At 46.0% G+C, this 16,580-nt stretch overlaps 2 protein-coding genes across 3 annotated transcripts in view; one reads left to right on the top strand and one right to left on the bottom strand.

Annotated features, from left to right (window-relative positions):
• The window catches only part of LDHD (lactate dehydrogenase D), a 324,776-nt gene that overhangs the window by 105,019 nt on the left and 203,177 nt on the right, over window positions 1-16,580 (bottom strand). The gene's annotated exons all lie outside the window — the stretch shown is intronic.
• Window positions 1-16,580, top strand: part of LOC137538760 (phosphatidylcholine-sterol acyltransferase-like) — a 71,430-nt gene that overhangs the window by 47,235 nt on the left and 7,615 nt on the right. The window contains exons 2-5 of the mRNA XM_068261070.1: window positions 11,134-11,290; window positions 12,416-12,531; window positions 15,265-15,360; window positions 16,253-16,477. Coding sequence (XP_068117171.1) covers window positions 11,134-11,290; window positions 12,416-12,531; window positions 15,265-15,360; window positions 16,253-16,477 — 594 coding nt within the window. The remainder of the gene's footprint in view (window positions 1-11,133; window positions 11,291-12,415; window positions 12,532-15,264; window positions 15,361-16,252; window positions 16,478-16,580) is intronic.

Below are 16,580 nucleotides of genomic sequence, written 5' to 3'. Positions count from 1 at the left end.
TGGTAGTACATTAGACAATGACTATGGTAGGATTAGAGTGTGAGCTCCTCTGAGGACAGTCAGTGACATGACTATGTACTCTGTAATGTGCTGCAGAAGATGTCATTGCTATATAAATATCAAACAAGCAAAAAAGGAAAGAGCCCACTAATAACAGCACCAAACCATTTCAAAATATTTATATATATATATATACTTTATTGAACTCCCTACCTCCACCCATTAGGGCAGCCCCCTCCTTCAACACCTTCAAGAAGGCCCTCAAAACTCACCTTTTCACTCTTGCCTACCACCCCTCACAATTGCTCTAAACCCACAGCCGAACTCTGGTCCCCTACCTCTCGTGTCCCTACCTCTCCCTCTAGATTGTAAGCCTTTGGGCAGGGTCCTCACTCCTTTTGTGTCCTACCTGATCATGCACATCTATTACTGTGCACCCATGCTATGCATTTGAGTGAACCTAACTTGCCTAACTCCATGCTCCCATCCAGTGACTGACTAAGCATTACCTTGTACTCATACTGTGCTGTGTGATCTCCATGCTGCTCCCCTCCAGTGACTAAGCATTACCTTGTACTCATACTGTGCTGTGTGATCTTCATGCTCCATCCAGTGACTGACTAAGCATTACCTTGTACTCATACTGTGCTGTGTGATCTCCATGCTCCATCCAGTGACTAAGCATTACCTTGTACTCATACTGTGCTGTGTGATCTCCATGCTCCATCCAGTGACTAAGCATTACCTTGTACTCATACTGTGCTGTGTAATCTCCATGCTCCCATCCAGTGACTAAGCATTACCTTGTACTCATACTGTGCTGTGTGATCTCCATGCTCCATCCAGTGACTAAGCATTACCTTGTACTCATACTGTGCTGTGTGATCTCCATGCTCCCATCCAGTGACTAAGCATTACATTGTACTCATACTGTGCTGTGTGATCTCCATGCTCCCATCCAGTGACTGACTAAGCATTACCTTGTACTCATACTGTGCTGTGTGATCTGGTTTTCTTGTATTCCTGTATTGTCATATTGCTGTTTGTCACCCCTAAATATTGTCTGTAACCTAAATTAATGTCCAGCGCTGCGTAATATGTTGGCGCTTTATAAATACAACAAATAAATAATAATAAATAAATAAATTGACAATTGATAAACAAAGTATTAAAATCAATTAAAAATCACCCAAAGTGATTACAGCGGTACACATAGGGGTCACCAAGGTTATATTATACTGTATTACCTCTCAAAAAGCCTCAAATTTATGCCAATCATACAATCAAAAATATCATATTATACAAAGTCAAAAAGAGTCCACACCACTGAAGGTATTATATAAACCTAATAATTTTATAAATATATAACTGTATATATATATATGTTTCTATATTGCACACAATCCAATTTCCATCAAAATATTGATTGAAAAACCAGCATGTGAAGTAATAATAAATAAATAAATGAATAACAAGGTGTAGTGAATCGTACTCTGAATAGAGTTATTGCACATGAGTATAACAATCCTAGAGGGGGACAGTCCTAAGACACCCGAAGAAATAAGCGTGCAGACAGTGAAGGCAGGAATCAAGACTTACGTGGCAGAGGCTGGAGGAATAGGTGGGCACCGCTGTGCGCCTTAATGCATCTCGCGGGCTCTACCCGCTTCAGGAAGAGGCAACATAGGAAGTGCGTACAACGCTTTGAAAATCACACCAGAAACAAGCGTGCAGCTAATCTTGTTAGATCTGACGATCATGTCAGAAACACCTGATCTGCTGCATGCTTGTTCAGGGGCTATGGCTGAAAGTATTAGAGGCAGAGAATCAGCAAGACAGCCAGGCAATGTGCATTGTTAAAAAGGAAATAAATATGGCAGCCTCCATATCCCTCTTGCTTCAGTTGCCCTTTAAGTTATATAAGGTAGTCAATGTAATAATTATATATACTGTATATAGTTTGACAATCAAACACGGTATATGCGATTATTTGCGAAATGTTGGCACTTAATGGGAGGATATACCCTTTATTATGTTTCAACAGCCGTTCTGTTTATCGTTTTATGTTTTTATTGCTCTTCTGCTGTTGAATATATTATAAATATTATTGATAATCACTGCGGTTCTGGTTCTGTTGAAAATAACTCTTAGGCCTGGAACCCGCTACTAGTGCTTCTCAAATCCGGAACCGGGAGATACCCGGATAGTTGCTATCCTGATATCTCCCAGTAAACTTGTGCTCGGTGGGCGGGGGGGGGGTCAATCTTACCTTTCTGACGTCTTCTTTGGTCGTCCCTCGGCGCCTCCCACGATGCGGTCCACGTGCGTCACGTGATTACAAACACTTCCTCCTTCCAGGTTGAAGGACGAATCACGTGACCTCCACTTGGAGCGCATCGTGGGAGGTGCCGAAGGACGGACGAAGAAGATGTCAGACAGGTAAGATTGAACACACCGGTTTACTGGGAAATATGCGGATAGAACTATCCGGATGTTTCCCGGTTCCGGATTTGAGCAGCACTGCCCACTACAAATCGCAAATCACAAGCGCATTCGCTAGCATTTTGAGTGAGCGATTTGTAAGCAATTTCCGGTGTTTTTGGTAGCGATTTTAAAAAGTGTAAGCTTTTTGCCAGCGATTGTGATAGCGATTTGCGATTTTAATTCTGATTGGTCCTTGTAATTAATTTTAATTTTTATTTACAGTTTGCAGTAATATAAAATCACGCACAAATCACTATATGTAGCGATCAGGGGCGTAACAATAGACCCTGCAAAGGTTGCACCTGCAGGGGGGGCCAAAAGCTGCAGGGGGCCCCGTGGGGGGATAAGTTTATTTTCCTTGTCCTGAGAGACTGACAACTAAGGGCATGGAGAGAAAAAGCTTTCTGCTCTCTGCACAATTGTTCTAATGACTGCATCTGCTCAGCCACTGATAAGGAATCATACAAAGTTTTGCAGACAAAGATTTGTAGGCAGTCCCTATTTAGTGTGCACCAGGGTATTGTGTACAAAGGCCTGCCCCCAGCATCTCCACCCCCTCCCCATGTGCTGTGTACTGTAGTGATGCTGGAGGAGTCTGCAGAGCCCCGCCCCCAACATCTCCACCCCCTCCCCATGTGCTGTGTACTGTAGTGATGCTGGAGGAGTCTGCAGAGCCCCGCCCCCAGCATCTCCACCCCCTCCCCATGTGCTGTATACTGTAATGATGCTGGAGGAGTCTGCAGAGCCCCGCCCCCAGCCTCTCCACCCCTCCCCAAGTGCTGTTTACTGTAGTGATGCTGGAGGAGTCTGCAGAACCCCGCCCCCAGCATCTCCACCCCCTCCCTAAGTGCTCTGTACTGTAGTGATGCTGGAGGAGTCTGCAGAGCCAGTTCTCCTCCATCAGAGATGGACAGAGTGAGTGTAATAAGCTGAGGCTGGGAGCACACTCTGTATGCGTTTTCTGCTCAATTTGTGTGGCTGTATGTGTGAAAACATGCATGTTTTATCACCTAAGCCAATGTAATAGATAGAGAAAATGTGTGCAGTGCTTCACTGCTGTCTGTTTTTATCTGTATGGGGAAACACATTCAAGTGTGCTCTAGCTAATTGTATAACATTGGTTCTCAGTTTACCTGTGCAGAAAGCGAGAGGGGGGGGGGGGGGGGGGGCAGTGATTTCTAGTTATGTTCCTGATCATATTGATACAAGATTCTGTTGGAAATACGATAACGCTGTACAAAACCTGAGCGCCTCTCCATCTTATTGATTCACAAGCCGGGCAGAGATTGCGAAAACTCAGGTGGCCTCGAGCTTACAGATAACCTCTTCCGGACAGCAGGCAATAATTAACCAGTGCTACGTCCGCCTGTTATGTCATAGTTTTCTAGAATGTCCGTCCCTCCTGGGTGACAGGGTTCATATTAGTGACTGGTGGCCGGGGCCATGACTTCCCTGTGACCGGTGACTTGGCGAAATTCACAAAATACGCTTCACAGTATAAACTGTTTCCGCCAAAGATTTTTTTTTTTTTGCAAAAACGTACTTCAGTTTGTACTTCATTCCTTGGGCTTAATATTCGGCAATTTACATCACGTGGTATTTTAGACCTTTTTTTCCCCCAAATTCACTAAGATTTTCACACATGCAGGAATAGTTTGGTAATTTACCAAAAAGATGCATCACAATCAGTAAGGCAGGGAACACACTTGACTTTCAGTTTTCCGCGCGCGTTTTTCTGCATACTTTTTCTGCACACCAAGTGTGTTTCCATGCAGGAAAACGCGTGCGTTTTTTCACAGCAGCTGATGTAGATGATAGAGGAAACTGCCAAAATGTGCAGATTCAGGATGCAGAATGTCAGTTTTTTTTCTGCGCGCGAACAACACAGTAAGTGTGCACTAGCCCACTGATTAACTTGAGTTCTCAGTTTTTCTGTGCAGAAAACGCGCATGAAAATAGTCAAGTGTGTTCCCTGCCTAAGATTTTTTAACTCATGCAGTATTTCATTCAGGGCCTGTTTCCACTAGCTGCCGCATGTCCTGCGAGAAGCGCGTAGAGATGGTTCGAACTGTTCACCGGTGAACAGTATTCTGCGAACTTCCGCTATTCGCAGCGAACATTTGTTGTGTTAGATTCGCCCCCTATACTTCATCATTGAGCTAAACTTACCTCACAGTCAGCAGACACATGGCAGCCAATCAGCTAGCACCCCCTCCTGCACTCCCCACCCCCCTATCAAAAAGCAGTTGTGGTGGCCAAATTGGATTCATTCTCTGCTGGTTGCTGACCGTTAGTGAGAGCCGGGTCAGACTTGCTGCAGATAGGCAGGGAAAGCATTAGCTAGGCCTGTGTTCTTGTTCCTCACTTGCTGTGAAAGCACCCAAACAGCCCTTCTGAGGGCTAGCACATCGGTCTCCTGTTTTATTTTTTTTTGTGTGTGTGACACTCCACAGCCCACTGACACCCAGAGCTGTGTGCACACTACTGCTGTTGCTGCATTAAGTTGCAGGAACAGAACCACTCCAGTGCATTATTATGTCACTGTATTCTGATAGTACTATTGCATTTCTCTGTGTGAGACACTCCACAGCCCACCGACACCCAGAGCTGTGTGCACACTACTGCTGTTACCTCATTACACTGCAGGCACAGGACCCCTCCAGTATATTATTATGTCACTGTACTCTGATAGTACTATTGTATCTCTCTGTGTGTGACACCCCACAGCCCACTGACACCCAGAGCTGTGTGCACACTACTGCTGTTACCTCATTACACTGCAGGCACAGAACCACTCCAGCGCATTATTATGTCACTGTATTCTGATAGTACTATTGTATCTCTCTGTGTGTGACACGCCACAGCCCACTGACACCCAGAGCTGTGTGCACACTACTGCTGCTGCCTCATTACACTGCAGGCACAGAGCCACTCCAGTGCATTATTATGTCACTGTATTCTGATAGTACTATTGTATATCTCTGTGTGACACCCCACAGCCCACTGACCCCCAGAGCTGTGCATAACGTGATTCCTGCCCTTTAGGAATTAAAACCCGACTTTGCGTCAACTCTGTAATGTTTGATGAGACTTTTGGCATGGATCCCCCTCTGGCATGCCACAGTCCAGGTGTGAGACCCCCTGAAACAACTTTTCCATCACTTTTGTGGCCATAAAATGTCTTTGTAGGTTTTAAAATTCGCTGGCCCATTGAAGTCTATGGCAGTTTGCCAGATTCGCCTGTTTGCGAACATTTGCGGAACTTTGCATTCGCCATCTGCGAAACCCAAAATTTGATGTTTGCGACATCTCTAGACGCGCAGCGGCACTTCCTGTTTAAGCGAGTTCGTAGCTGAATCCCGGAAACCAAGCCATACACTGAAGGCTAATGTGAGTCTGTATGTAGATGTAAATTAACTCTGCATTCATTGTCCAGCAGGGGAATCTACCATTGTCTGCTTCTAATTAAGAAACACTTAATCAGACAGTTGCTTTGAAGCCTATACAGGTGGTCGGACCCTTTCGTCTGAATACTGTCTCACATGTGTCACCTAGACTGGCTGCAGACCACACCAGCCCAGAGCCGGATTAAGGCTAAATGGGGCCCTAAGCAAAGTAACTGATTTGGGCCCCCCATCATGTCGTAATAGAATCAGAAGATGCAGCTGTACAGCAATATGTCGCACACACCGGGCAGCCGAGCTACTGGTTGCTATGGGCAACAGCCCACTTTCCTCTGTGGGTGCACAATGCAGGGAATAGCAGCGGCAAAATGCAGAGTGAGAGATGAATGGCTGGGACATTTGCACTCAGGGGCTGGGGCACCCCTGTGAAGAGGGCGCCAGATATCACAGCAGCAGCACTTTCCCCCTGCATCTCCAGCCTGGCAATAGCAGAAAGCTCTGGACACCGCCAAACCGGAAGCCGTTCCCCAGACAGAATTACATAACCACCCCCACCACTGAACAACAGATTTCCTCCCAAACTAGACAGCCACCATGCAGCCTCCATCCCAGTGAATACGATAGTCCAGCAGAGAAGGCAGCCGCAGTGGGGGAGAATGACAGCACCAGATGACTCACATTCACCTATTGCAATCCAAGCAATAAAGGTCCCCTCATCCGGAGCCCATCTGTCTCCTCTAGAGTGCTGCCGCTCTGTTACTACTAATATTACTACTTCCTACTTCCTGTCTGATCTGAGAATCAGGAAGTTCAGAGCGAGCGGCTGCACCGTAGAAGAGACAGATGGGTTTCAGATGACGGGATCTCTATCGCTTGGATCATGGATAGGTGAGTGAGCGTTTGCCATCTGCTGCTATCATTCTTCCTGCAGCTGTGGTTCTCTATGGGAAGGGAGGGAGGAGTGGGCAGCGGCAGAGCGCAGAGTAGCAGGAGGGGGACCTAGGAGAGCCTGGCTCTGAAGACAATCAGCAGCGCACGGCATCATTTGACAAGACAAGACCAGACAAATAACATTTATATCGTGCTTTTCTCCTGGCGGACTCAAAGCGTCAGAGCTGCAGCCACTAGGACGCGCCCTATAGGCAGTAGCAGTATTAGAGAGACTTGCCTAAGGTCTCCTACTGAATAGGTGCTGGCTTAATGAACAGGCAGAGCCGAGATTCGAACCCTGGTCTCCTGTGTCAGAGGCCGAGCCCTTAAAGGGATTCCAAGCAGTGCCTGTGGGTATGCCTTTAAGCATACCCACAACTAATTAATTACATCCTCACACCTACCAGCATGATGTTTGTAATTATATCCCCCTGGGTTCCTTATATTTCATTGCATTGTGCTGAATCGAGCTGCCGCCTTTGGAGAAAAGTCGTCCTGTGTAATGTAACTATGGAAAGATGCATATCATATTGAAGCTCTCTTTCTCCTATTTCCAATGATAGATAAACTGCTACCCTACGCCTTTTAGTTTTCGCTATTTTCGAAATTGCTGTGGCCGCGACTTCGATCGCGAAAATAGCGAAAACTAAAAGGCATAGGGCGGCGGTTTATATATCATTGGAAAGAGGAGAAAGAGAGCTTTAAAATGATATGCATCTTTCCATAGTTACTGCACTGCTTAGAGTCCCTTTAACCATTATACCATCCAGCCACCGCTGAAAGGATGGCGAAGGCTGGTTTATGTGCTGATGGGGCCCCTTTGACTCTGAATGGGGCCCCAAGTGACTGCCTTTGTTGCCTGGTCAGTAATCCGGCCCTGCACCAGCCTGAGCCAGGATTTTACAAATGACAGCCTTACTCAAAAAGTCTTTGATGTGTGTGCGAAAATACACTTTTACATGTGGAAGTTAGATCTCTGGGAATTAAATTATGTCTGAAAAGTTAATGAAAACTAGTTCCTCCCCTTCCCAATGAAGTTGCAGCCTCCAGGCATATATCCCAGTATAAAAAGCAGGGCCAGATGCCTAAAAATTATCTTCTCTTGCACTGGCGAACTCAGGGGGCTATTCCGGGTGTCTGGAACCTCCCCCCTGCACTGAGCTGTGTATTCAGCCAGGGAAGCCCGCATAATATAAACAGCCTCATTCTCCCTCCCTTCTTACTTCTGGTGCCTCCCTCCAGCTAATAGAATGAGAGAGGCAGCCGAGCTTCCCTCACAACCCTCACAAGAAGATGCAGCCTGCAGTGAGGGCTGGAACCCACAGGAGCGCTTTTGGCAGCGTTTTGGCAGCACTGCGATACGCTAGCAGTTTGCCAAAACGCTGGGCTAATGTTAATGGATGGGGCAACTTCCACAGGAGCGTTTGCGTTTCTCAGAAACGCAAACGCAGGACATGCAGCATTTTGGGAGCGTTAGCGCTTCAATGCAAAGTATTGAAACGCTAGCAGAAACGCTCAGCAAAACCTAAACTGAGCGGTTCTGCTAGCGTTTTGCGGTTCAGCACACTGTAACAAAATTAAAAATTATTCACAGGACCAATCAGGATAAAAACGCGAAACGCAAAACGCTACACAACCGCTGAGGAAAAAAATACACTGTTGCAAAACGCGACCGAAAACTCGCATGAATCAGCTTGCAAACCGCTCAGGCAAAACGCTAGCGGTTGCGTTTAGCGTTTGCGGTTTGCAGTGGGTTCCAGGCCTCAGAGAATGTTGATTATGGAGTCCTGGACTCTCCACAGCACAGAAGTGTCAGACATGATGAAATTAGAGTGCAGGCAAGCTGGTAAATATGCACAGCATGATGCAGAGCTTGCCTGGACTCAGGGTCTGTGGGCAAACATCTGTCTGGTCTCTCCCCATTGTTATAATGACTGCATGTGTGGGTAAGGTGTGGATAACAAGCTGAAAAGTTTTTGACAGTCCCTAGACTCCAGGAGGGCTTCTTTCTGACTTGTGTGAGAGACTGACAGGGACAGGAGTCAGATTACAGGCAAGTAGCCTGTGTGATGTGGGACTGCAATACAGATAAGTTCTCTGCTCCATCTCAGGCTATTCTCAATTTCTCCACTCCTCTCTCTGGGCTAGTGCAACGCCAAAATGACAATAGCAATCGCTAGCAATTTGTGAGTGTGATTTTGTGAAGTGATTTTCAGAGCGATTTTTGAATGAATTGCTCAAAAACATGCTACATGCAGTATACCTGCGATTTTGAAAAAATCACAACGCTGCTGTGGGAACACCCACATAGGGTAACATTAGCCAAGCGCTTTTCAAATCACTGTTGATTTGAAAAACGCTCAGAAGCACTCTTGGTGTGCACCAGCCTCCTTCATTCACCTTTGTTTCCCTCTTCCCCTAGTGCTGACTGTGTGTTCTTGTCTTACAGGAAAGCTAAATAAAAGTGCAATCCTGGTGAGGCAAAATATTATTATTTAGTATTTATGTAGCGCCGACATCTTCCGCAGATGCATATATCCCTGCATCATATGGGTATCGCTTGCGCTATGTGAAACTATGTAGCATATTCCACTGAATTGTCCAAACTAAGTCTATCTCCTGTTCCTCTCTTGGGGAGTTGTTCCAGCGCTGTACCCCGTTCACATTTGCTGCTACCAGAAGCCCTCAGAAACACTCGTGTCCTTGAGTACTTCCAACGATAGGCAGCTCCGTAATACGCCAGCGCACTTTTGTGCATGGGCAGTATGGAGCCACCTGTATTCGGAAGCACTCGGGACATACGTGCTTCTGGACCTTTCAGGAACCCCCCCCCTTAAAAATCCTGCGTTTGCCCCTGTCTTGAGGGTAGCACATCGCCAGAGCTTATCCCGATCGAATCGGTAAATCCATGTCCCTCCACGGTTGGACATTTGTGCTGGTAAAAGTTCACTCTACATTTATTTCCCTTTTATTTTTGCAACTTGTTTTGTGTGTATCCTTGTAACTTTTATTTTGTAACTGTTACTTTGTTTTTGTAAATCTTTTGTATATATTATTTTCTGCATTGTTGCACTTTTTTTTCCCTGGAATATTAAAGTGAACCTAAAGCCGATAAAAAAAAATGAGATTAACTCACCTGGGGCCTCCCTCAGCCCCCTGCAGCCGATCGGTGCCCTCGCAGCTCCGCTCCGATGTCCCAGGACCCGCCGGTGAGCACTTCCGGTTTCGCCGTCACCGGCCGACAGGCATGGGAACGCGAGTGATTGTTCGCGTTCCCAGCCTGTATATCGCCCCCTATGCTGCTATTGCGGCCAGGAGGCCGCAATAGCAGCATAGGGGACGATATACAGGCTGGGAACGCGAACAATCACTCGCGTTCCCATGCCTGTCGGCCGGTGACGGCGAGTGACGGCGAAACCGGAAGTGCTCGCCGGCGGGTCCTGGGACATCGGAGCGGAGCTGCGAGGGCACCGATCGGCTGCAGGGGGCTGAGGGAGGCCCCAGGTGAGTTAATCTCATTTTTTTTTATCGGCTTTAGGTTCACTTTAAATCGTTATTTAATAAGTTTGACTTCTGCTGTACTAAACTAACACTCATAGCCTAGAAGAGACTGAAGTGTAACTGTGTATAAGTCCATGACTGATTGTATGACTGAGCAACACTACCGTATAAGATTGTAATTGCATTGTGTGTATGGGGCACTTCTGCGCTCGACAGCAGAGTGGGAAGACTCGGAGTGGCTAACAGTATCGTTCGGAACGACTGATAGTGGTTTTGCTTCACTACAGTGTAAGATTGCAACTGTGTGTGTGTGCGTGGCGTTCTCGTATTCGGCCTAAAGCGCAAAGCTGACCTGAGTACGAAAACGCGGATTGCGTGTTGAGCACTCGACAGCAGAGTGGACGTGTCTAGCAACGGCTAGTGGTGGCAGTGGAAAGTGTTTGAAGGGTCCCAGCCTTGTTTGTAGCTTGAATAAGGCTGCTCCCCGCTTGATCTGGTCAAACCCGCAGTCAGGAACCGTATACGCAGGTGTGCCGCGGGCCGGTTCCTGACACATCTTATCACAATTTTCGTGATCGGATTGGTTAGGAGATTTTTGTCCATTAATCGTCCCAAATGATCATTTTCGATCTGCCATTCAAAATTATAATTTCTAAATGATTGTTCAGCAAATTGTATGGATAGTGACCATCGTTACACTTTGGTGATAATTCATATTAATGGTTTATGTTTAGAAATGATGCATAACAGCCATTGCCACTCCCTCTGCAGTGATTGTAGATAGTCATGGTCCTCTCTGCATCTGTCCTCTTAGTGCCCGGCTACTTTGGAAATCAGCTGGAAGCCAAAGTGGATAAAGAAGAAACGGTGAACTGGATGTGCTACCGCAAATCGGAGGATTATTTCCCATTATGGCTGAACCTGAACATGTTCCTGCCACTGGGGATAGACTGCTGGATAGATAATATCAGGTACTGTCACAATACCAGGCTGTGTCCTGCCTTCCTATTCACAGAAACACTCAACAGCTTAGCTGTCCGCAGACCAGTTGGACTGCTGGGAACGCATACCTCCCAACTTTTTGAGATAAAGAAAGTGTGACACTTAAAGGATACAAGAAGTGACATGTGACATGATGAGATAGACATGGGTATGTACAGTGCCTAGCACACAAATAACTAGGCTGTGTTCCTTTTTTTCTTTCTCTGCCTGAAAGAGTTAAACCTTAGGTACGTAAGTGGCAGTTCCTGTCTGAGCCAGGACTGGGTCAGACTACAGTGTGACCCTCACTGATAAGAAATTACAACTATAAAACACTTTCCTAGCAGAAAATGGCTTCTGAGGGCAGGAAAGAGATAAAAAGGTTCAACAGTACATAGATTTTAGCTCTGGTATACTTTAATGAATGTGTCATTGAGCAAAAACAATATAACAGTAAAAAAGTAAAAAGTAGATTTAAATATAAAATACAAATGTTGAATATCTTAAAAAGTCATTTTTAGGAGAAGGAGGATAGGTACAATTGTTTATTTCATTAGTTTATTTTCACCTGGGGTGTCCTTTAAGCTATGCCCATGTCACACCTCTAACCATTCCCCCGTCACACCCCCGTCACACCCCTAATCACGCATATAATAAAGATTTCATCAGAAAAATATGCTGTTTTAGAATTCAAACCACACTGTTCCTTTCTATCCTGGCACATTTATGTACAGCAGACCTCAACACTCTCAACTGCTCAGGCAGCAATGCATCCCGGCAGATCACTTCGGCCGAAACCACATACCCCGCCCACTACATGATGTCACTCCCACGCGACTCTGCCCCCGCATAGAACCAAATGTCACTCGCTTGCAAGCCAGTGACGCGTCCGCACAGCCTCGGCCCTGCAATGGCGTCCGAGGGACCAGCTCTCGATCCCCATTAGGTGACATTGATTGAGCAGGTGTACAGGGCTTTATTTTTATTCTCTAGATATTCCCTTATAGTCAGAGCATTCTTCATCCACATCAAAAGACAATTATTTACCTTTGTGGCCAAATCTGCTACAAACAGCTCCCCCGCGTCATCCAGAATCCCTCATTTGTCTTTTACAGAGTTATGTACAACAAGACAACCAGAACAGCGACCAACGCTCCGGGAGTCGACATCCGAGTTCCAGGATTTGGGAGGACTTTTGCTGTGGAATATTTGGATCAAAGCAAATTAGCTGGTGAGACCCTGTTAGAGTGGACCCAAACTAAAAATACAAGATTTCAGGAATAAAATCTATTTTCTAATTATAATAATAAATAGCAGCCTTTTTTCAGCTGCATGATGACAAATATAAAATATTTTACATTTATTGGAGAAACCCCTCCCTTCCTTTCATATTGCCGGGACAGAATCCAGCAGACTGGTGGAGTAGGTGGTGTCCAGCAAAGGAGGAATTGCTAATGGCTGCCACCTATATAACCCTAGTTATGAAAAGAGAAGGGTGAAAAGCATGCACTGAAATGCTCATAGGCTTGATGGAGTGTTTATTTATCTTTATATGTGTCAGAATGGTGCAACTATATATTTTGAATTTAAAAAATGTTTGGTTTGGGTCCGCTTTAATTGTTGTTATTCATTTATAAAGCGGCAACATATAATCTGAACATTAGTATCATGCTGGTTAAGGGGCCCATACACTGGTCGATTTTAGCCATCAATCGATCGATCAGAAATCGATTCTATCAAATTACCCATTCGATTCTTTTGCGGCCGATTTTGATCGATTTCGATCTATCTGACAGGGTGGAAAGTCTAGGGTGATCTGCTGCTGGCTGCAGATCGATGGCCCATAGACTTGCATTGCATCTAATGGTCCAATAATGCATTTAGATCGATTTCCAATAGATTTTGTTCTGAAATCTATGGGAAATCTGTTCCTAGTGAGTGGCACACATCAGATAGATTCCAGTCAGATTCCAACTTGACAGGCATCTGACAGAAATCTATCTGACGGTCGAATCTGCCGCAAATCTATAAGTGTATGGCCACAAACAATGATCAATAGGCGTGACAGACCGCCAAGGTCATACAAAGCTACAAGGTACAAGACCGTGCAATGGAGTGATAGTCTTAGAAACCAAGTAATTCAGGTCATCCCAAGGGAATTGTGCAATATAATAAGGGTGCATGATCAAGTAGGATACACAAGAGAATTAAGGGGCCCATACACAACGATTTTCCCGCCGATATACAGCCGATTCAATCACAGTGATCGAATCGGCTGTGAAATCGCCGTGCACACCGCTGACAGAACGATCGATTTCCGTCCAAAATCGATCGTTCCCATCGATCCGTCCGTGCGGAAGATTTTTCTCGATCGCCGGCGGGTCGGGAGTGCGTCGATAGCGGCATTCGAATGCCCAACGACCGCCGCAATACAGCGGGTATACATTACCTGTTTCGCCGGCGCGACTCCCCTGGTCCCCGCTGTCTTCTTTCCGCGCTGGGTTCCGGATCGCTGCAGCTACACAGAACTTCCTGTCCCGGCAGGAAGTTTAAACAGTAGAGCGCCCTCTACTGTTTAAACTTTCCCTGGACAGGAAGTTCAGTAGCTGCAGGAACGGTCCGGAGCCCGGAGCGGAGAAGAAGACAGCGGGGACCAGGGGAGTCGCGCCGGCGGAACAGGTAATGTATGAGGGGGGGGGGAGGTGGCAGCAGCGGCAGCTCCACAGATCGGTTTCAGGCTGAAATCGATTCACAATCTGTTTGCAGTAAAGGTGGCAATATGATCCCTCTCTGATCAGATCAGAGAGGGATCTATCTGTTGGTTGAATCTGATGGCAAATCGACCAGTGTATGGCCACCTTAAGGGCATAAATATGTGGGGAGGGGGTTTAAGCCATCTTAAAGGGAATCTGGACAGGGTTAAACTATTTAAAATAAACACATAATGTACCTGCAAATAAATATTACCTACTTACCTCCCCGTCACATCCTCTCAGAAGCTCACCATTTCTTCTTATAATGGTTCCTTCCAGTTCAGACAAGATTTTGTCAGAACTGAAATATATGAGTTGCTCTCACATATATATCAGTTGCTGTCAGGTATAACTGGAAAAACAACTGATGAGCAAGGTAATGACCATGTTTCCCTATGGCTCAAGTGGTCGATATTACAGTTTAACAGTGTGCTGACCAGGAAGCTGTTAGGGGGTAATGGCCATTTTGAAAATGGAAGACGGAGAATTCCATCGATCACAGCGGACAAATGGGACGCAGGAGAGGAGAACGAGATTGAGGAGTAGACTACACAGGAGGTAAGTATGACTTGTGTATGGTTATTTTGGCTTTTAATATTCAGGTTCAGGTTTGCTTTAAAGAGGTGCATTTTCAAGGCTTGCCTGAAGGTGTTGAAGGTTGGCGCCAGCCTGATGGGGACTGAAAAGGGAGTTTCAGAGAGTGGGGGCAGCTCTAGATAAGTCCTGGGGTGACTCATGAGAGTGAGTAAAGCGTGGATTGGTCAGACAAAGGTCATTGGAGGATCAGAAAGGGCTGATGGGCGTGTATCTGTAGACAAGTTCAGAAATGGAGGCCAAGCAGGTCCTGTGGACAGATTTGTAGGCCAGACACAGGATCTTCAAGCTGATTCTGAAGCAAATAAGAAGCTAGTGGAGGGATTTACAGAGGGGAGTCGTACAGGCAGAGCAATAGGAACAATAAATGTGTCTGGCTGCCCATTCATGATGGACCGAGCAGGGCAATACAGTTTGGAGGGAGGCCTGATAGAAGGGTGTTGCAGTAGTCACGGCAGGAGATGATGAGGGCATGATTAGGTAGTTTGGTTGTTTCCGGGGACAATTAGTGATGAGAACTTTTCAATGTTCTCTGTATAGCGATTACTTATGAAATTAAGTAAATCAATAATGTCCTTTTTTGTTTTGAAATAATAACAACTCTTCCCTGTTAACAGGCTACTTTCACACGCTTGTACAAAACTTGGTGAACAATGGTTACGTGAGGGACGAGACAGTCCGGGCAGCACCCTATGATTGGAGGCTCGCTCCTAGTAAGTATCAGATCACCATATGGTGAATATTCCCATCAAAGGTCAATACAACAGCGCTAACCCAGCATAGTGACCATGTAAATCCGTGCCTCCAGTATTCAGTATCTGGTATATCCAGTAATCCCTGCACCCAGTATCCTGTGTATCTAGTAATATTCCCTGCCCCCAAAAACCTCAATAACCCCTCCCTCCAATAACCTCAATAACCCCTCCCTCCAATAACCTCAATATTGCCTGCCTCCAATAACCTCAATAAGCCCTCCCTCCAATAACCTCAATATGCCCTCCCTCCAATAACCTCAATAACCCCTCCCTCCAATAACCTCAATAACCCCTCCCTCCAATAACCTCAATATTCCCTGCCTCCAATAACCTCAATAACCCCTCCCTCCAATTACCTCAATAACCCCTCCCTACAATAACCTCAATAACCCCTCACTCCAATAACCTTAATAACCCCATCCTCCAATAACCCCTCCCTCCAATAACCTCAATATTCCCTCCCTCCAATAACCTCAATAACCCCTCCCTCCAATTACCTCAATAACCCCTCCCTCCAATAACCTCAATAACCCCTCCCTCCAATAACCTCAATAACCCCTCCCTCCAATTACCTCAATAACCCTCCCTACAATAACCTCAATATTCCCTGCCTCCAATAAGCTCAATAACCCCTCCCTCCAATCACCTCAATAACCCCTCCCTCTAATAACCTCAATATTCCCTGCCTCCAATAACCTCAATAACCCCTCCCTCCAATGACCCCTCCCTCCAATAACCTCAATATCCCCTGACTCCAGTAACTCCTATTCCATTTGTTCTATTACACATTCCCCAGTATTCCCGCCTACAGCATTTACAACTCTTATAACTCATGATGCATTCATTTCAGATGGTCAGCAAGAATATTTTGAGAAGCTAAAGAACCTCATAGAAGAGATGCACGAGGATTACCAGCAGCCCATCTTCCTCATTGGGCACAGCCTTGGCAACCTGTATATTCTGTACTTCCTGAACCTCCAGCCCCCGCAATGGAAAGATAAATACATTAAAGGTTTCATATCACTTGCTGCGCCGTGGGGAGGATCCGTGAAGCCGCTGCTGGTCCTCCTGTCAGGTAGGTGCCACCATTCCTGGTCAGTATCATACAGACAATGTGATTGGCTTAGAGAGTCACAGCTGCTCATGCTGCGTTGGGCCATATTTTATCTCCTTGCTTT

This window comes from Hyperolius riggenbachi, chromosome 11 (assembly GCF_040937935.1).
Source record: "Hyperolius riggenbachi isolate aHypRig1 chromosome 11, aHypRig1.pri, whole genome shotgun sequence".
Lineage (NCBI taxonomy): Eukaryota > Metazoa > Chordata > Amphibia > Anura > Hyperoliidae > Hyperolius > Hyperolius riggenbachi.
This window is presented reverse-complemented; position numbering and strand designations above follow the sequence as displayed.